Raw genomic sequence first — 21815 nt, 5'->3', positions numbered from 1 at the left:
CCTACAATACATAGTGTATCGTGTATTGCAAGCATATCATATAAGTTTCTCAAACCTATGTGATACATATTGCATGATACATGCCTGTATTGTGCCATACCAATGAGAGTATGGTTATTAATTCATGAGGTTGACTTGCCAAAAGGAAAAGGGTTGTAGAGCAGGCCGTGACCGATCACAGGCCTGCTGCAGGTTTTCAATGAGGAGTGGACCTTGGTCATAGGTGCGTCATAGGTGCAGATATAGAAACTGTCTCCCTGCTTGACTCAGGTTTGTTTGTTGCATGCCTCTCAATAAAAAATTTCTGACTCCACCATTGTCAATAGGCGCTGTGTTTTGATAAATCGATGGGTTAGGATAACCTGGGATGGACTTTCACAAGGGGAAGGCAGGTCATGGGTTCAAACCTCATTGCAAGCTCCTACATATCACTACCGATGCTACTACAACTGGAGGTTCTAACCTTTAGTACTTTTTCAATCGAAGACCGAGTTTGGATATTGATTACACTTGACTAGAGATATATTTGATCAAAATCCACTACCAGAATTTTTATGGGTGTTCTTTTTTTCTTTTTTTTCAAAAGTGAAATGGGCATTCTAAAGAATTGTGTTGATGCAGTGTTCCTTCATTTTCAAAAATCTGACATTTAGAAATAATTTATAAAGCACATTTGATTCTGTAAGTTTAATTCAAACTTATTTATCTTTTATTCTGTCATAATTTTTAACAAGAAAACAAGTCAGAACCTCGAGCAGTGCGCGTCGCTCGGCTACCTCAACCTCTCACACAACATCCTTGAATTGGGGGGAAAGGGGACCCTAACCAGCTAAATTGCTAACATTCAGTTTTCTAAAAAAAAATAATCATATCGGGCTTCTCGGGCCGCCACCGATCACAATGGCAGGCCCGAGCCCGACCCATTAATTACCGGGCCGGGCCGAGCCCGTTAACCTCAGCTCGGAAATTATTATTTCAAGGCCCGGGCCCAGGCCCATAACGAGCCGGGTACCGAGCGGTGGCCCGGCCCGATGCTCAGGCTTAATAAAATAAAAACACGGTTGGCAACAAATAGCTATGAAAAGGTACAACTAATCACTAGTTTTCAGGTGAGCGGGAGCCGAAACTCCCATCATCGAAACCCTTATCCCAGTCAGTAGTTTGATTCCTTTAAGCATCAATTCCCATCATAAATCTAACAAAAAACGTAGCGACAGTCTCTCGGCTTGGGTGCAGTTTCTCTACGACGCTAAGACTATGTTCGATGAGCTTTGGAAGTAAGTACTTGGGAATCTTATAAGATTCACGGATCTAAGACGTGAGGCTCTTAAAATACGTTTAAAAGGCATCCGAGGCACGCAAACTCGGTCTCTCCCCAGTGCGCCCCCCTCTTTTCCTATTTCCTTTAGTTTTTTCAAGGCAGCAAGTGATGGCCCTCCTTCTAGCCCTTTCTCTCTATCTCTAATCCAGCTCCCCCACCATTGCTGCTTGTCTTATTTCCCAGCCATATCATTGATCATCACATTGTGTTAACTCGGATCTTAGGATTAGGTTCTTGTTTAATTCTCATGAATTAACACTCTAGGATAACCATGAGGATGCAGTTAGATACGGCCTTTTCGACGATGCGCTTTACAATCGAAGAACAAAAGGGCATCATTTTCTTTCTCTATAAGTTAATTAATACTTTAGTTGGAGTTAAAAACAATAGGTAAAGTAAACACTTTGAAGTTGTCGACAAAAGTGAGGCTAATAAGAGGTAAAAATGTGACTCGTAATGTGATGTTATGGCCCAGTTTAAATGGAATTTTTACCTTAATTGGACCATTTTGGAAGTTTTTTATTTTCTTTCTTTGTTTCTTTCTATCGTCTTCTTGTCCTCTTTATTCACTTTTTTTCTTTATTTTATGAGGTTTTGGTCCAAAAGAAGCTAATGAAATTTTGCTCGTTAAATTTCACAAGTTGGCTTTAAATTCTTTACCACAACTCGAGATTTTCAACTTTAAATTCTTTACCACAACTCGAGATTTTCAAAGGATAGGTATCGGCCGTCCGACCAAGGTCACCACCTGATAAATTTTTACGTGCATACATACGTAAATGCGTGGCATTTTCTATTTTTTTTCCTCTCTTATTTTTTTTAAACCGCTAACGCTAAGAAAACAAAACGACAGTGTATTAAAGCGGCGATGTGCAGAAGAAATCTGTGCAAACCTTTGTTTTCTCTCAGGTATTCTCTTTCCTTTTGATAGATCATCTGTGTTGGATTCGTGTTTTTGCTTCAGATTATACGAACAAGGTGGTTTCTGACTTTCGATTCTCAAAACAACTAGATTTCAGACAATTTGGTGTTTGAGTCGTTGATCCTGGGTAATTGATGTTGGGGTCACCGGTGTCCTTCCGATTATGTTCTTCCTTCGTCAAATTTTATGGTTATTGGATCTCATACATCTTAAGCTTCTCAGTCTTCGTGAACTTTTTGCCGAAGTTCTGGAGTTCATTCTATTGTAAAACCGTAAGAAGGACCAAGATATCCGCTTGGGTCGTTACAGAATTTAGGGAAGAACAGGGTCGACAAGGAATCTGAGATCTTTTGTATTTTTATTCCATGGAACTATTGCCAGATCAATTGATTTGGGAAATTCTGCGAAGGATTAAGAAAACCCAAGATCGAAATTCTGCTTCTCTTGCATGTAAACGCCTCTATGAGTTGGAAAGAGAGCAGAGGGAGTTTCTCAGGGTTGGGTGTGGCTTGAACCCTGCTAACTCTGCCCTAACTTCCCTCTGTAACCGCTTTAAGAACCTGGCTAAAATTGAGATTGTCTATTCCGGTTGGATGTCTAAACTTGGGAAGCAACTAGATGATCAGGGCCTCTTGATTCTCTCTCAACTATGCCCTGCCCTCACTGACCTCACCCTTGGCTTCTGTACCTTCATCACTGATGTGGGTGTGGGCCATTTGGCTTCCTGTACAAACCTTAGTACTCTGAAGTTCAATTTCACGCCTCGGATCAGTGGTTGTGGGATCCTGTCACTGGTTGTGGGATGTAAGAGTCTCTCCTCCCTCCATTTGATCAGGTGCATCAATGTTAGCAGTGTTGAGTGGCTTGAGTATCTCGGCAAGCTCGAGACGCTGCAGGAACTCTCGATCAAGAACTGTAGGGCAATCGGAGAATGGGATCTTGCAAAGTTGGGTTTTGGTTGGAGAAGGCTGAGAAGCTTGCAGTTTGAGGTGGATGCTAATTACAGGTATATGAAGGTTCAGGATCGATTGGCATTCGATCGGTGGCAGAGGTTGTCTGTTCCCTGCGAATCAATGGTGGAGCTCAGTTTGGTGAATTGCCTCATTACGCCTGGTGGAGGCCTTGCCTGCGTCTTGGGGAAGTGCAGGGCTCTGGAAAGACTTCAGCTGGACATGTGTGTTGGTATCAGAGATAGTGATTTGATGAATTTAGCACGGGAATCCGTTAACCTGAGGTCGATTTCTCTTCGTGTTCCGTCTGATTTCTCGCTTCCAATTTCCATGGCTGATCCATCGAGATTGACTGATGAAAGCCTGAAGGCCATTGCTAACAACTGTTCCAAGCTTGAAACATTCAAGATATCATTCTCTGATGGGGAGTTTCCTTCCTTCTCGTCGTTCACTTTGAATGGGATGCTATTGGTGATTCATAGGTGCCCAATTCGCGTGCTTGCACTTGACCATGTTTATTCTTTCACGGATTCCGGAATGGAAGCTCTATGCGACGCCAACTTCTTGGAAACTCTGGAGCTGACAAAATGCCAGGAGGTGACTGATGAAGGACTGCAGCTTGTTCAGCATTTCCCTTGCTTGAGAAACCTGAAGATCTCCAAGTGCTTAGGGGTAACAGATGCAGGATTAAAACCCCTGGTTGGTATACCAAAATTGGACTCTTTGACGATTGAAGATTGTCCACAGATAGGCGAAAAATGTGCTCATGGTATTGCAAAGAATCTGCTCTACAGGCAAGACTTGTCTTGGATGTTCTGAAACTCGCAACCTTGGCTAACCTGCTCATGCGGACCAACTAAATTGTGCAAGGGCTCTAAAGTTGGAAGCACTCTGATGTCAGGATCTTCAATCTCTGGATACCTTCACTACTCGGATGTTGTTAATGAGTTCGGATTTTACGCCCTTTTATTGTTCATGCCACTCCATCAGTAAACTTAGCAATCCTGTAGTTATATATCGGCAAAGCCTTCTAGGCACCACTGTACATTGCATGAGTTTGAATAGTAATGCTTTTCTGTAAATTTCTCTCCCTTTTTGTGGTGCTTCTTCTGTGTCAGCGATTATGCTAAACAGCTAAGCAAGTCCTTTAGAGATTGAACATCTTCGTCCACCTGAGAATGTATTTTATTAATCTGTCAAGTTTAGTTACCTGTGAAGCTGTACTTTGCTCTCTAGGTCACTTGTGCAGCACTTTGGTAAAGCTCAGAGTACAGAGTAGCAAGGCTGGAACTTCTTTTGCTTCAACACCCTTCACGACAAGTCGGCATGCCCTTACCACTTGCACTCAACCTTTGGTTGGTGCCTCCCACACTACTATCATAAGTACCTGCTTGATCTGTTTTAGAATCATTAGGCCAAGGAGGATGAACTACTTAAAAGAAACACTTATTGCAGCCCATCTTCTCATCAACAAAATGTTGGTATACTTAATACAGAAATATGCCAATTTCTGCTTATAGACAGCAAGAAGAAATTGAATGTATCGCATGCTGTAATTGCGGTCTTAGTAAGCAAGCTCACAGGATAGTGAGGCTCTGGAACTTTTGTTTCTTAACGCAGTAGAAGTTAGTGACCCTATAGCCTTTCTATGGATCCTCACTAATTAGCAAATCATGTCCATTACACAACTATATGGTGGACAACTTCAGTTAGCTAAGCTTTATCACCTAAAAACTCATCCTACTTTTGTGATTTAGATCGATACAGAGACAAAAGAGCCAAAAGACTGAAGGTTTTATAACTGCCCATTAATTTATAGGTGCATCCAGCAGTAGACAAAGCAATAACTTTTGCTTCTGCTATATAAGGCTTTCCTCGTGGAGGTTGGACGGGGTTGAGAAGCCTGTCGTGAATCAACAAAAAAATCACACGTTTTATAGACGAAACATGAAGCTCTCATCGACCTGCATTTGCATCTCCCCTTGCAATTTCAACTCTCTCCCTACCCTGAATTTGCTTCTTTGTTCTGGCTCAGCTGAATGCCTCATTGACACTCTTTTTTGCTGGACGTGACTCCTGATCTTGGCTATTGAAGGTGAAACAGATGACTACGTTGGCGGGCCAACTGGTTCACCAAATACAAAAGAAAGAAAGATCACCTAAGGGAGCAAGTAAACGGTTTTGTCATTCATTATCTTTTTGCGTTTCCTGCGTTTTCATCGGCAGGCCAGCTTAGGCGGAACACATGGGACCGTACCAAAGCGAAAACAGCTCCCTATTGAACTCTTGACCTTTTCAAAGGTAATACATCTAAGCCCCTGGCTAGATGTACAGAAACTCGGTTGGTGGGTAATCCAATATTTCATTATCAGAAACGGTTATTGTATCCATTAGTTTAAAGATCCCAGTGGCTTCTTATTGCATAGGACTTGGACCATTTGACCATTCTAATCCTGGAGTACATTACAAGGCTTAGCTCCAAGTTGTTTGATTTGAGTTGCCAGGTCATCTGGAGATTACTTGTCAAGTACATTTCGTTCTGTGAGATGAGATTATGTTTTCCTCCTTGGAGTTCAGAGAGACATAACCGAAACCCCTGAGAGTTATCTTCCCAATGCCTCCTGTTCTGAAGCAGATACAAAAGTTTGTAAAGCCAGCATTCATGAGGCTAGTTTATCGGAAAATGGGACTTTCTGAACACTGAAATATGAATGGGCATCATATCATACTATCACTGAAAGAATGCAGGGGCCAATCCCTACTCCTTCAGAAATCTGCCAGTTTTAATCTTAATTGGCAGAATCAGACTAAGCGGCACATAAACAACTTTTTATGGGAAAGAAAAAGAATTTTAAGTGCTAATAGCAGCTGATTGAGTGCAGCCTTGCTGATTTTATATGTAGTTTTGTAGAACAGTTCGGGATATATGGCCGACTCGTCACCATGACAAGCGGCCCATACTCGATTTTGCCAATATGAAGTAATTATAGATGACTGAATTGATTGAAACTGAACCCCATTTAGGTGTCTGAGATCCGCATCCGTTTTGAAAAAACAATCTGTGGTGTTCCTTTCCAACATTGGAACAACAAAATCAAGCATACCCTAAAAAAGGATGATAAGGTTTCAGCAACAAGGAACTATGTGTTATCTCTAACAATAATAGTAGTTTTCAAACTCCTAATTAGCCTATGACTTTTATCATAGTCAGATGTTAAACTTATAGAAGGTTATTCAATCACGCGGTGATCATCTCAACATGGACAAATCCTCTTCCATATAAAATGCCGCTTCTCAGTAAAGGTATATATCTAAATTTAGTCAAAATAAAGCCCCAGTATCTTGTTCCATGAGTCGTTCCTCAGCTTGGAGAAAAGGAGAAAATTCAGCCAGAGAATAAGAATCTATCAGTAAATAATTGATTCCTTTCACTACTCCAGTCAAATCATCCATACAATGTGGAGTTCCTCAATTGCTCTGACGGCATCCGCCAGTAAACCAATTACATTTACCTTCATTTCCCTAAGATGTTAGAGAAAGTTTGTTAGAAATACAAAGCCAAAAAACTGACTCTGCAAGGCAAAATTAAAACTTCCTTATGATGCTTCTCCTATCAACCTCAACCTCAACCACTATAGACATCGTTAGCTTGGACATTGGGTTGAACAAGTATGCCCACCGGAGAAATAATTGAGTTTATGCCAATCGGAGAGATAATTGAGTTTACCTAGTAGTGAGGCCATCGTACCCTTCATATTCTCAAATGCTGGAGGTTAACTGACCTCTCAACAGCCTGCTTGATATGTGGAAATCGACTGGCACAACAAATGTAACCTGCATAGGAAAATTTTGATAAGTGAGACATGCCTATTACAAGATGAACAGGAACAAGTGGTGACTTTCAAGTAAGCTTCATACCCTCAGTGACTACTTTACCAAGATCAAGCTCTGATTCAAGAAGTTTCCATGGCTTGCCCTGAAGAAAAATTGGAGTCTTACATCTGTGGATGTGCCTGCAGAGCCTAAAACAGAGAAAGAAAGAAAGGAAGTCCGGAAAGAAGTTACCTGTCTGCACATCTCCAAGCTCCACAGAATGAGTTGGCATACTCTATCATAGACGAATTCATCAATTCCAAGCCTTGTCAAAGCATCCTCAGATGTTATACCAAGAACCAAAATGCAGATACTTGAAGCCATCATTATAATAGAGCTGTCACCGTCTTTATTGCCTGAAACTACGGATTTAAATAATAAGAGCAAAAGTATTGGCAACAGCTTCAGCAAAGAAACATATAAAATGATAAAAAGCATATAAGATGACCCAAATTTTGAGTTTCTACATGCCCATACAGCTTGAAGACGACTGTTAAAGATAATAAAAAGATCTAGACCTGCATACTGCATTTTCAGTACTTTATCAAGGCATAAATGTTAAATGTGAAGATAAATCTCTACCTTTTTTTACAGTTGAGCAAGGGACCAGCTTGGTCAACACAGCATACTAAATTGAGGGATAAACAAGCAATTTATCCAGCCAGGCTGGTCAACTTCTAATCACTGCAGCATGGGTGCTGGACAAATGTGGAATAAGGTACCACTATACCATTTGTTAAAAAAAGCTTGGTTTCAGGTGACAAGGGCATATGCAAAGCTTATATTTACAAGTACAAAACAAATATATGCATTTGTATTAGATTGTAAAGCATAGTAATCATCAATTATGAACAGCTGCACTCATAGTACACCCAGTGCACACCCACTTATGGTGGGCACCAACTCCAGTGCAGCTTCAATGCAGTACCCATGCAACACAAATTATCAGATGATCTGCCCATGTGCCAGGCCTACTGGATGGTCCAGACCCTAATTTCTGACCTAATCAAGCGAATTTAAGGTAGAAAATACACATACATACATATATATCTATGTCACATGGGTGCAGCTACGGTACAGGTACGGGTACAGGGATACAGGTTCAGGTACGGCGATTTTGAAAATTATGGGTATGCGGGTACGACAAATCTTTAAATTCTCAAAAATGATAAAATGAAAAAAAAACATTAATAGTTCATAAGTGTAATCCCATAAAAAAGGCTACAAACAAAATAATAAAAAGATGCAAAACAAAAAAATATATAATGATCAGAAAATTCAAAGCATAAAACAATAAGCAATCAACTGTTACAGAAAAGTGAGAAAACCGATCATGATCAGGCTACCACTCTTCATTTAGGCTTGTGCATAAGCTTGGCTGATCGGCAACATCACTTTTTTTGGTTGATTAAGAGAATTGAAAGAAATAGCTGATAGATTCATCAAACTTTTAAACAAAAGTGGCAGCAACCAAACAAAACTGGCAGCCGAAATAGCGATACAAATAAAATGCAGCCAAACAAAAGTGGCAGCAACAGATAAACACATAAAATCAAACAAAACATCAAAACGTATATAAATCTATAGATTTACAGTTCAATCTTCAATCAAAAACATCCCCAAATCAGAAAAACGAAAAACCCCCAAATAAAAAAACGGAACCCTAAGTTGTAATAGTGAAACGAATAAAAAAAACTCTTAACTGGCTGCCGCCGGATGTGGCCGCCGGTCGCCGGACTCTACCGCTCTACTATGGAACAGCCACAACGCTGGTCGGCGTCGAGCTGAAGAGCTCGACCATTCGTAACATCCTATTGTTTTTTATCGTTTGGATCGGGTCTGAGTCATACCCGACCCAACCGATACCCAACATTCTCGCTGTACCTGGTTCCGCATACCAGAATACCGGAGCAGGTACATGGGACCATCCCACGTACCCGTGTCACATAGATATATATAAATATAAACATAAATATGCCCAGACAGCCAGCAGAAGATGGTAATGAACATGGTGGCTGTGCAGGTACCAATCACTCAACTTATGACACAAGATCATTGCATCACATTCGACCTCAGTGTATATATATATATATATTGTAAATAAAAGGTCTGCTTTGTCTAAAGAAATCCAGACAACTGTTGAGAAGTGTGTGTCTTCTCTGTGCAAGACTGCAAGTACTGGAAGCACCTATAGCTGACAGTCACATCATACTAAATCTACCACAACCACCAATATAAGGTGGGAATAGAAGCTAAGATGAAACACATGCATGCTTTAGGCTATACCCTGTATCAATAAACATAAGTACATTATCGAAATATTTAATCTCTTGTCAAGAAAGATAACTAGAGATGGTTTCCAGTCATTCTTCTTTATTTACCTTCTAACTTTGTTTTGCTTCCAGAAATGCTGATTTTATACCTGAGGTATAAATCATTGGCTCATGAATGGGTTTGTCTATCTCAATCCCATAGGCACTTCATGGTCTATTTATGTGTCACCTAAAAACAGGTTTAAAATGCAGTTCTTCACATAAACTTGACAGGCACAAAAGAATCAGAAAAAATCAGGTTTACTTTGAACCTGGTTTCATGAAACGTGGGGATCACAAGCCATTTTTTTGCTGACCTAAGTTCTAACTGACTTATGTGACAGAGGGATGGACAATCACAAACTCCCTCACCATCGCCAGTAATGGTCATATAGGGAGTTTACTTCCACTCTCATCATTTTCAGAAATGATTGCGGGTCTCTATTAGCATTTTTGGTTATGTGTGTGTGTGTTTGGGGGAGAGAGAGAGAGAGAGAGACAGGAAGTCATGCTCTTTTGTTGCCAGCTGCTTCCCTGCCTACTGCTGGACCTTCTGCATGAGTTTCTTTGCTTTAACAAAATCCATCAAATTGAGGTTACATGGTATAAAAAATTGACTTATGTATACAGTGCACCCGCAAGATTATTTTGTCCTTAATATTTTGCACAGTTTTCCATGCATTTGATTACATGGGATGTGCAGCATGTTGAACGCAAATTCACTTGAGCCAATCACAATTCGCATTCATAATATGTCTGAAGTGCCACTGCTGTCATATAACAACTAATTACATATTAGCAGAAGCTAGAGCCACAAGGGTACATTTTCAACTACCTGCAGGCAATTGAAAGAAAAAAAAAAACAGCAAGTGAAAGATTCAGTGCATCACATTCACGGATAAACTAAAAAAAGGATGCAAAAGGACCTGACAGAGCAGCAAATGCTTGTAGAAGAGGAACCAAGTCAACCACATCCACGAGAATTTGAATGTCATCCACCTGGAGGCAGGTAGAGCAAGCAATCATGAGAATATGATAAACATTACAGAAGCAACATAGAAAGCCCGTAAGGTAACTAGGAAGAGAACCAACCTTCACAAGAATGTTGATTACAGTTTCACAGGCAAAGAATAAAGTACCAATCTTATCCACATCCAGCTGATTGTTTTGTCTAATGAAGTCCACAAGAAACTTGATTACCTGAAGCCAGAAAGAAAGAAGGGATATAATCCACATTGATGACAAAGCTATGTAGAAAAAATATACAGAAAAAAAGGAATGCGGCTTTCTGTTCAAGATTCTTTAAACAACAAGGCCTTCTCATATCATCCATCAATGGAAAGCGAGCACATAAAGATCACTGGATGTACGCGTATTTCATTAATTTCTTTCACTATGAAAGTTAGAAAAATAAGATAGGGCAAAATGAGGATGCTAGTGCAAGAATTATAGCTAGTCAGCAACATAACTTTGACCAACCATTCTTAAAGATGATAAAAGCAAATAAAATTTTTACATGACAGCATACGATATTTTCCCATATGCATATCTTACACATATAAAGAAAATGAACCATTCATCACCACTGGCCAGACAAAGAATTGCCAGGGTTGACAGAAGAACTCAGGGGTTGATCCATCTTCCATCATTTACATATCTGAGGCAACATGCCAACAAAAGGAAAATGACCCATTATGTTCAACACTTGTTAATAAGCATGGAAGAACCTTCTTCATTTAGAGAAACATTCAAACTCCACAAGTTGCCGATCACAAGAATACATAACTAAACTGCTCCTTAACAAGCTGCAACATGCATCGGTCAAAGATTCATAAGTCACTTCACCCTCCATCACTTGCCTGTAAGGTTGTATCTACTTAAACATCCTTGCACGTTTTCAAGAACAAGAAGCTAGTGTTATAGAAATCGGCCTGCCTTAGGCTATTTGAATGGAATCAGTGGCAAATTGTTCAATTCATTGCTCAATACAGGGGTGCTATGTGTGGCAAATTGTTTATTTTTTATTTTCCAAACGTTTTTAATCTTTTATCATTTCTTAATTATTTTTGTCTATTCTGCCACTTATTTTTAAAAAATGAACATAATAATTTCTGCAGATTTACAACTGATTGAGCTGAAATACTGAATCCGCAGGTCAAATGAATCCATATCCTGACCTGCTCGATTCAATCTCAAATTTTTACAACACTGCAAAAAAAAAATTGTAATTAAAATCTTGACCAGTTGGTTGACTCACAAACCTGTGTTTTCGAACTAGCAACGAGTTGGCCAAATTAATCTGCTAGTAAGGATAGTTGTTGGCCAGCTGACTAATCACTGACACCACATACACACATATACATGTATATGCATCTTTGTACGAATGTATATATTTTGTCTATGTACTTATGCTTGTGTAGACAAAATAAATTTATTTTCATTCAATCAACCAGGACCAACTAGTCCTTTTAGGGGGTGTATGGACGAATGAATCTGCCCTAAAGATGGGGATAGATTCATAGAACACTAGGTTCTAGTGTTTCATAAATCTGCCCCAATTTTTTAGGTGAATCTGCCCTAAAGATGGGGATAGATTCATAGAACACTAGGTTCTAGTGTTTCATAAATCTGCCCCAATTTTTGAGGCGGATCATGGAACACTCGCAATGGCTTCCTTTGTCCAAACGCCCCGTAGGGTCTTGAACGATACGTGATCTAACTTGTAATTTTGACAATCCAGAGAAAAAGTGCATTTGTGGCTGAATCTCCTACAGACTTAATAAATCCTGATGCAAAGATTAGGCGTCCTTGCTCTAATCCTCGCGTCAAAGTCGATAGAAACTAAAAGGAACGCAAAAACAGAACAGAAACAACACTAAAAGAGAAAGAGAATACAAAGAAAGTATTAGGGTTGCATTAAACAGATGATTGGTTACAAAATGAGACCTAAGCTCTTTATATGGAATAAAATTGGACCTGTAGGTTTGGATCCAAATAAAAGAAAGCAATAAATAAAAACCCAACTTCATAACTGGATCTCTTCCATTTCCTTTTCGCATCATTCTCCCCGGATTGAGGGAGATTCACCCTCGATGAATCAAATCTCTAGGTAGCAGAGTCAACCAATGGTTCCTCTTGTCCTTTTCTCTGATATTTCAGATATTATTGTAATCCTAAAAGTTTGGGCTATGGATTTAGCCTCAATTATGGATTTAGGTTTTAAGCTAGGTAAAATGGTTTGAGGTCCAAACTGAGGTTCAACTACTTGAGTTTTAGTTTTGTATCAGTTGAAGAAACTGGAATTGGATATCATTGGATTGGATTCATTTAAATAGACCTAAGTTGGCTTCGAGAAAGGCTAGGGAAAGGCATGTGGATCCAGAACCAGGCCCAAAAACTCCATAAATCTGGCTCAGTGGCCCTAAATCAGTCCTGGAGAGGGCTCTAACCAAGCCGATTTGGTTGAAGGGCAGATTCCACTTGGCCCAAACTGGGCTGCAAAGGGGCCGCTGGTGATGAGGCTGAGGCTGATGAGGCAGGGCCCCATTGACCCTAGTTTGAGGGCTGCCCGCCTCTTCCAACCACCGGTGGCGATGATGGTGGCAGTTGTGGCAGAGGTCGGCCGCTGCTAGAACCCAAACCCACCAGTGTCGTGTAGTTTGAGAATGGAGGATGCCATGTTTTAGCATCACTCTTCTGCCTCCAGTCACCCCAAACTGCTGGGATGCTTCCACCGGCTCCTACCTGAGTTGATGCAGGCCAACCACACAGAAATCAGCCCCTATGCTGGCTGTTTGTTGGTTGCCGAAAATGGCAGTTTCCCTAAAAGCGCCTGCAATGGCAACAGGGCAAGGTGTCACCTTTATTCAACGAGGCAGTCGCTGATTCAGACGCCCAAGAGGATGACATTAATTATATTTCCTTGTGCAGCACCAGCACCGGATGTCCCCTAGTGGCCATACAATCTGCTGCCTCATATCTGCCTCCCTATTGCCAGCTCATGGAATCAATGATTAGACTGTGCTCGCTAGGGTTCAACAGCAATGACAACATCCCTATTGGCAAATAAACAACTCCTATCCGTCGCATGCACTCATCTCTTTCACCCCCATATCACATGGGTGTGGGGGCAGGTGTGGGATGAGGCCAGTTTCAAAAAAAAAAAAAAAATTGGGTGTGGGTGCGGCAAGGGCATATATATATATGTATTCTTAAATTTTTTTATCAAGATTACCTTTATCTCATATAAAATTCAAACTTTTCTTAAATAAAAGGGGGAAGGAAAAGAAAAGAGGGAAAAAGAGATGGGGGAAAAGATAAGAGAAGAAAAAAATGAAAAAAGAACAAGAGAAAACAAGAGTGGGTGCCCTCAGCAGCACCCGACTCAGTTTGACGGAGTTGGGTGCCGCGTCGGGCAGCACCCGCACCCGAGTCAAATCGGGTTCTTCACCAATTTTGGTGCACCTGTATGACTTAGGTTCACCCTACAACAGCAACACTTTTCTTTATCATGTTTGTCGTGATCTTGTTCCATTTATTAGTCCTTCATGCAGCAGCAACAACAACCTCTCTTATCATGCCTTCCATGATTCCATTCATCTCAGTCAACACCTCTAGCATTCACATCTGCATCTCAACCTTGCTCATTTGTTTTTCCACAACAAGACAGTCTTTCACTACCAGCACCCTTACGAGGAATGAAGGAGAGCCTTGCTCTTATACCAATTTGATGCACAGATTAGAGGTCATCGCTTTAATCCTTTCAGAACAGTCAAAACTGAATATAAAAGTTGCAACTAGCCCAAGGATAGTCAAACGAGATTTCTGACCCATGTCCTTGGTGCACATATATCAGGTATTAACCCCATATGCAGCAGACACAGGTGTCAAGCAATTTCAAAAATTTAGTGCAGAGGCAGCCTAAAAAGTGTGTAAACAGGCCCTGGCGAATCAGTGGATTTAGATACATTGAAGAGGAACAAAGAATGATGCATGGACAAGGATGGTAAGCAAATTGTCATAGAAAAGAATGCAGACTTCTATTGATGAGGCAAAAGAGTACCCCTACATTCTCCTGGATCAATTTGATATATCCCACCACATCCATAAAGGATAACATGCATCATATGTTCTGGATGTCCCTGAGGTATAAGAGGTTAACCTGGCAGATGATCTAAAGCGTACATGCCTAATGAAATTTTTCAGATGAGAAAAGGGTTCCCTTGGTGAAGGATTGACCAGGCCTGCAGGTTCCTGTGTTCATCTTCCTGTGGACTAGCTGTTGTATAGATGGTTTTACATAAACCTTTCATAAATGATGTTCACTTGAAGAAAACAGCCACTTCAACTTACGTTTCTTATTGTTTATAATCCAGATATCAATATATATACGAGAATTAAAAAATCAAAGTGAGAGATGGGAATTATAAGTAACCTTAGAAATTAGAATAAGGATTGCAAGAACAGTTGAAAAAAAAATCTAGAAAACATGCCTCACCAATTTGTGAGCTCCAGATATGAGCAGAGTCTTGCAAACTTTCACTTCTGTGGTTGTTTGGCACAACATTGGAAGCAAAAAACAGATCGAGTACAAGGAGCTGGGAACAGAAAAAAAGCTTTTATGAATATAAGCCTCAACATAACGAGCTTCCATCAATTTGAAGACAGAGTAAATAAGACCTTTCTTCAGCTTCACCTTCAACCGAAAGAATAAAGTCCAAAAGTTCTCCAACTCTCTCCCCCATTGCAAAAGGTGTTTCTGCAAGAAAACTATAGCCAAAAAGAATTATGTACGAAAATACAACAGAGAACAACAATTCTAAGTCATAGTTACAAAAATTAGACTTGGCTATACTGCAACAAAGCAAAATCTCAGGTTAGTAAAGGGATCTCTGGTTACCCTGGATACTCGATCCAAGGAACTGATTTTAACAAAAAGCACACCTTAAATCCATGATTCTAACAAAACTGCAGATTTGAGAAGCATGTAATTAAGTTCACCAATATGCCTCAACATGGATCTCAAGTAAGAGGAAAAGGAGTCTGAGTTGAGATCCATGGATTCCAAGGTGCAAAAAGGTTTACAAACAATGGTGTAACATTTGCATCTTTCAATCAAATCCTTGTTAGAAATCAAGAATCTAAAATCCTAAGATAAATGATCCTAAGCAGTGTTGTACGTATCGTACGGTACGGGGCCGTATCGTACGATACATATCTTGTCGTTTACAAAAGACGATATGATACACCACCTGTATCATAAACAGGTGGTGTATAGTATGTATCGTGCTTGTATCACATGTATCGTGCGTACATGCACCGTATCGCACGATGCGGTGCGATACGCCCCGTATCGCACGATGCGGTGCGATACGCCCCGTATCGCACGATGCGGTGCGATAGCCCTGTATCGCATGATACGGGCTGATTTCGAAAAAGGGAGTCCTGAACCCCTTTTTTCACGTTCCCTTTTTAAAAACCTGTCCCTTTTCATTTCTAACCCTAGACATTGTGCTGCCTTGGAAGGAAACCATCGATTTTCACCATGAAATCTCAATTAAACTGTGAAATCATCGATTAAATCGTGTATTGACATTGATCATTTTCACAATTTCATGATCATCTTGTGATGTAATACATAACATTTAAAACTTGTTTTTTGATGTGTTATCTCATAGACTTATGGACCTTATGACTTATGAATATATGGTTATGATATATACGTTATGTTATGTTCCTTGTGCTTCCTAGATTGATATTGTTATGAATTTTGATGTTTAAGAATGATGAACCATAACTTTATAGCAATAATAAGTCTATCATTCTGTAAAACATGTTTTTTTTTATGAAGAACATATTATTCTTGATTTTTACTGATTTTTTATGATTTTTTCTTATTTTTTTTATTTTTTTTATTAATTTAAAAAAAAACTACGATACAGTTACGATATTTTACGATACAACATATCTTAAAGCCAGACCGATATGGCTTATGATACGCTTTTTACAACATTGATCCTATGTTCTTAGATTAGATCTAAGGTAATGAAACACCCTTAAGGTCTTTTGTTAAATTGTAGGGAAATTTTGGGATCCAAGAAGAGAATTAAAATGATAATAGTAAGAGAAAATGAGAAAAATTATTTATTTAGTAAATCAGTCCTCATATAACAGAAAAGGCGTAGTATATTTCAAGAATTATGAGAATTTTCTTGTGGAAATTTTGGGTTCACCAGAGTTTTAAACCAAGTTAGATATTGTCGCCAGATATTTAACTTTCTTAAATTTCCAATGTCTTACAAGATTTTAATTTTAAAATCCTTTTCCAATATCTTACATCAAAATCATTATATTTTGAAGTATCATTCAGATAATGCAACCAACATCAATAGAGAATGCTACACAAGTATAAAACTAAACAAAGTGTTTGAACAAATATTCACCAACTCATTGCATTTCTTGTGGCTTTCTAGACCTGAGAATTGGTAAAGCACAAGCCAACAAGCAAATTGACAGACTGACTAGTACACTGGATTAATCATGGATTAACGAGTCATTGAGTTGATTTAGATAAGAAACCTTGATCTGTGAGAACATTAAAACATTGAGCAGAAATAGCCTTAAGGACAGTAGAACCACTAAGTAATTGCAGGTACTAAATTTTACTACAGATGGCCCCCATATCAAACATTCAGAATCTCAGATAATGCAATTCATGAGAGATGTATTACTTTTCACATAAAATTGTAAACCTAAAAGACCTAAAGGGTGTAGAACTTAGGTTAAGCAAAAGAACAGGATCAAGAGGAGGCTTTTCGGCAATACCATGGTGGGAGAACCATGAGTTTGAATTCCTTCTATATTGACACACAGTTATATAGATTATAGAGCACACAGGAACAAGGACAGGAAATAAGCTACGTCATATAAGTGCAGGCGCAGGAGCAGACTAGGTAGCAGGTGCAGACACAAGTTCAGCAATTTTAGAAAATTTGGATGCGGAAGAGTGACTAACATCACTATATCCAATAATATTAGTATGTGACGATATGGTTTTATTTTATTATTCAAAATAATTATATGTGATGTTTTTTATGAATGTTGGAAAGTCGTTCAAAGAAAACTGATTTTATTAATAAATTTGGGCACATCTTTCCTGTTATTTTTAGAGAGTAAATAGGTAAAATTTTACTGATTTAATCAATTAAATTTTTGAAAGTAAACACATGAAATTGTTTTTATTACCATAGAATTAGGTGTGTTCTTTGACAATATGAAAAGGATAGGTGTGTTTTTTGTTATTGTCATTTCTTTAGGTGTGTTTTTCAAAATTTCATAAAGAATGATTCAATTGATCAAATAAAAACACATTAAGATTTTAAATGTATATAGAAGGACAAAATTGGACATAGTGCACTGAAAGCTGTCTGAGTCTAAAATGGCACAAAAGCGCACAAGATGTGTTGACCTCACCAACATGGCATTGACCATGTAGAGATACGAACAAGAAGAAGAGGAAGAGAAGCAATGATCACGATGTAACGTGGAAAACCCTCAACACGAGGGAGAAAAAACCACGAATGAGGAGGAGTTGGTGCCCACTAGCAGCCAGACTCTCTCTCTCTTAAGATTATCATTAACTCTTAAGGATTAGGGTTACATGACTTAAGTAGAGCCCAAAACGGGCTACAAGGCGGGTCGGGTATGGATCCGGACCCGAAACCCACAATCTATCAACACTCCCCCTCAAGTTGGGCGTACATATCAAACATGCCCAACTTGGATACATTCCTCTCAAATGAAGCTGAAGGAAGAGCTTTCGTCAGAACATCAGCAGTTTGGTCTTCAGACTTCATGTAAGGTAAGATCAACTCTTTCGCATCAATCCTTTCCCGAATGAAGTGACGATCAATTTCAACATGTTTTGTTCTGTCGTGAAGTACAGGATTGTTGGCTAAGTTGATTGCAGACTTGTTATCACAATACATCTTCATAGGTCCTTCAATCTCTATTCCAATGTCAGTCAACAATATCTTCAACCATAATAACTCTGACACTCCCATAGCAACTGCCCTATATTCTGCCTCTGCACTGGATCTAGAGCAAACATCCTGTCTCTTGCTCCTCCATACAACAAGGTTTCCTCCCAAGTAGACACAGTACCCTGTAGTGGATCGTCTGGTATCACCACAACCTGCCCAATCCGCATCAGAATAGCCCTCGATTTCCACAGTCTCTTGTTTCACATACAGGAGTCCCTTACCAGGATTTTTCTTCAGGTAGCATAGCACTCTGTCCACAGCCTTCAGATGTGCATCGGTTGGCGCATGCATGAATTGGCTCAAAACATTCACCGCAAAGGTGATATCAGGTCTCGTGAGGGTAAGATAAATTAGCTTCCCAACCAAACGTTGATATCTTCCCTTGTCTTCTTCACAGAGAGGCTCTCCATCTCTGAGACTCAACTTGTGCCCAGTGTCAAAAGGGGTAGGAGTAGGTCTACATCCCAATTTACCAGTTTCTTCCAGCAGGTCTAATGTATATTTCCTTTGGTTTAGTACAAGACCAGTACTAGACCTAGCAACCTCCATACCAAGAAAATACCTTAGTTTTCCAAGATCTTTGAGGTCGAATTCTGTAGTCAGTAACCCTTTTAGCTTGATAATCTCTTCCTCATCATCTCCAGTAACAATCATGTCATCTACGTAGACGAGCAGGAGAGTAACCTTGCTCTCCTTCTTCTTCACAAACAGAGTGTGATCTCCATTTCCTTGTTTGTATCCATGACGTATCATCACTCTTCTCAGTCGTTCAAACCACGCTCTGGGCGATTGCTTAAGGCCATACAATGCCTTTTTCAGCTTACAACACATTTCTGGTTCTTCATATCCTGGAGGCATATGCATATATACTTCTTCTTCGAGGTCACCATTGAGGAATGCATTCTTAACATCCAGTTGATACATCTTCCACTCCTTCATCACAGCTAGGGATATAACCACCCTCACAGTCTTCATTTTCGCAACAGGAGCAAAGGTTTCCAAGTAATCAATTCCATATTTCTGGCTAAACCCCTTGGCCACAAGTCGAGCTTTATATCTTTCAACACTCCCATCTGGTTTGTACTTGATGGTATACACCCATTTGGATCCAACTAGGTGAGCGGCTTCAGGAATCTTCACCACTTCCCATGTCAAGTTTCTTCTTAGGGCATCTATTTCTTCTTTCATTGCATCGGCCCACTTGGAGTCACTTTGAGCTTCAGCGACAGTCCTGGGAATCACAGCCAAAGAAAGAGTAGAAACAAAACACTTGTAATCTTTCCCAAGTCTGGAATAAGAAACAAAATTACCAATAGGGTGTTGAGTACATGACCTGACACCCTTTCTCAGGGCAATGGGAAGATCGTCATTCTTCTTTTCAACCTCATCATGGGTCTCCACGGTCTCCTCGGTAGGACTTGGTTCATCCAGGGAATGAGTGGCATTGTGATTGGAAGTAGATCTAGCATCACAAGTCATCACCTCTGTCCGAGTACCTCGTCTAGAGTAGAACTGTCCAAACAACTGAGGGCCTTCCTTCTCAATGCTATTGTCACCCCTTTCCTCATTCTCAGGCACATCAACAGTATTAAGTGATTCTGTTTTCTTGTAGTCCAAAAAATCTATAAACTGAAGTTCCTGTCTCTGAGAATACTCTTCCCTGCCCACAGACTGCTCCCCCTGAAGAGGATTCACACCAAAGTAAGAGGCATGTTCCAAGAAGGTAACATCCCTCGTAACATAAGCTCGACCAGTAATAGGATCAATACATTTGTATCCTTTTTGCGTAGGGGAGTATCCAACAAAGACACCTTTGATAGACCTAGGATCAAGTTTCTTGACATTTGGACTGTGATCATGGATAAAACATACACAACCAAAAACACGAGGAGGAAGAGGAAATGGTGGACGACTGCCAGGAAGCAACGAGTGGGGAGTCCTACCATTCAAAACACGACTGGGCATGCGGTTAATAAGATAGGCACTAGTAAGAACTGCATCACCCCAATAGTGTTTAGGAAGATTTCTCTGAAACAAAAGAGCCCTGGTGACATTAAGAAGTTGACGATTTTTCCTTTCAGCTACCCCATTTTGAGGGGGGTGTAACTACAGGATGTCTCGTGAACAATCCCCCGTTGTCTAAGAAACTCCTCAACAGGCCGACACATGTACTCACGGGCATTATCGGACCTGAAAGTTTTAACATTCGCACCATACTGGGTATGCACAAGAAGAATAAATGTCTCGATGATTCGAGGAACCTCGCTGCGGTCTTTTAACAAGTATATAAATGTAGCACGAGAGAAATCATCAATGAAAGTGATAAAATACTGGAAACCTTGACGGGTATGAATGCCCGAAGGTCCCCATACATCAGAGTGAATCAGAGAAAAAGCTTCATTAGCACAACTAGAAGAAAGAGGGTACGAAGCCCTCACATGTTTGGCAAACTGACAAACATCACAAGAAATGGAAGACACATCAAAGGAGGAACACAAGTCTGGAAACAAATGTTTCAAAATCCCAAAAAGGTAAATGCCCAAAACGTTCATGCCAGTACATAAAAGACTGAAGACAATCTTCTCTTCTCTTATCTGTCTTGCGGATCGCTGTCAACAGAGCAGTAGCCACACGTATGGGAAGACGATATAATCCATCAGAAGCTAAACCAATCCCAATCCTCTTCCCTGTCACCAAGTCCTGCAAAACACAACGATCGGCAGAGAATATAAGTTCACAATTCAATTCTTTAGTAAGTCTACTGACTGATAAGAGATTTAAAGGAAACTGGGGAACATGTAAAGCGCCCTGCACATGAAATTTGTCCAACAAGGACAGAGTGCCTTCGCCTGCCACACAGGTAGAGGAACCATCTGCAAGAGAAACACGTTCCCTTCCCGAGGACAACTTATACTCATGAAACAATTTTGGATTACCTGTCATGTGATGAGTAGCACCACTATCGACAATCCATTCCCCCACAGAAGAGTTACCTTGATTGCCAATAGCTGCAAGAGCATGATTAGCTGTAGTTCCCTCTGAGGTCTCAGTCTTGTTGACATCGAGCCTGCCCAAATAAGCCCTTAGTTCACGAAGCTGGTCAGCAGAAATGGAGACTTTTTCTCCACTAGAGGCTTGCACCTCAGACACGGGCGTTCTCTCAGTCAAAGATCTCCCTCTGTTCCCCTTCTTTTCTGGATGAAGATCCCAGCAATAATCCACAGTGTGACCTGTCTTCTTGCAGTGAGTGCACCGGCGAAGAGACCTAGATGGGCCGCCAGGACCACGACTCACGAGAGCAGATCTCTCGTTATAGGGCACAAGTTCCCTCTTCCCTTCTTTTGTAACAAGCCTTCGCTGTTCTTCCGCTTCAACACAGGAGTACACATCTTCAAT

General features: G+C 40.2%; 2 protein-coding genes across 7 annotated transcripts in view; one reads left to right on the top strand and one right to left on the bottom strand.

The window, feature by feature from the left end:
• Positions 1–2087: 2087 nt before the first annotated feature.
• Positions 2088–4275, top strand: LOC116252182 (F-box/LRR-repeat protein 14). The gene is made up of 2 exons (XM_031626291.2): positions 2088–2230; positions 2334–4275. Exon 2 carries the CDS (start codon positions 2609–2611, stop codon positions 4010–4012), a length of 1404 nt encoding a protein of 467 aa, XP_031482151.1. The 5' UTR covers positions 2088–2230; positions 2334–2608; the 3' UTR covers positions 4013–4275.
• Positions 4276–6590: 2315 nt separating this feature from the next.
• LOC116253108 (uncharacterized) overlaps positions 6591–21815 on the bottom strand; it is a 33953-nt gene continuing 18728 nt past the window's right edge. For 4 of the 6 annotated variants that reach the window (XM_050077421.1, XM_050077424.1, XM_050077425.1 and 1 more), the window contains 7 exons: positions 15058–15147; positions 14876–14975; positions 10471–10578; positions 10305–10377; positions 7259–7428; positions 7112–7169; positions 6591–7027 (listed from right to left, as the gene is read on the bottom strand). In XM_050077421.1, the coding sequence (XP_049933378.1) occupies positions 6945–7027; positions 7112–7169; positions 7259–7428; positions 10305–10377; positions 10471–10578; positions 14876–14975; positions 15058–15147 (682 nt within the window). In that variant the 3' untranslated portion in view covers positions 6591–6944. The remainder of the gene's footprint in view (positions 7028–7111; positions 7170–7258; positions 7429–10304; positions 10378–10470; positions 10579–14875; positions 14976–15057; positions 15148–21815) is intronic. The other 2 variants (XM_050077422.1, XM_050077423.1) reach the window with 2 other exon arrangements.

This window comes from Nymphaea colorata, chromosome 4 (assembly GCF_008831285.2).
Source record: "Nymphaea colorata isolate Beijing-Zhang1983 chromosome 4, ASM883128v2, whole genome shotgun sequence".
NCBI lineage: Eukaryota > Viridiplantae > Streptophyta > Magnoliopsida > Nymphaeales > Nymphaeaceae > Nymphaea > Nymphaea colorata.
The sequence above is the reverse complement of the archived record's forward strand: the minus strand, read 5'-3'. Positions and strand labels throughout refer to the sequence as shown.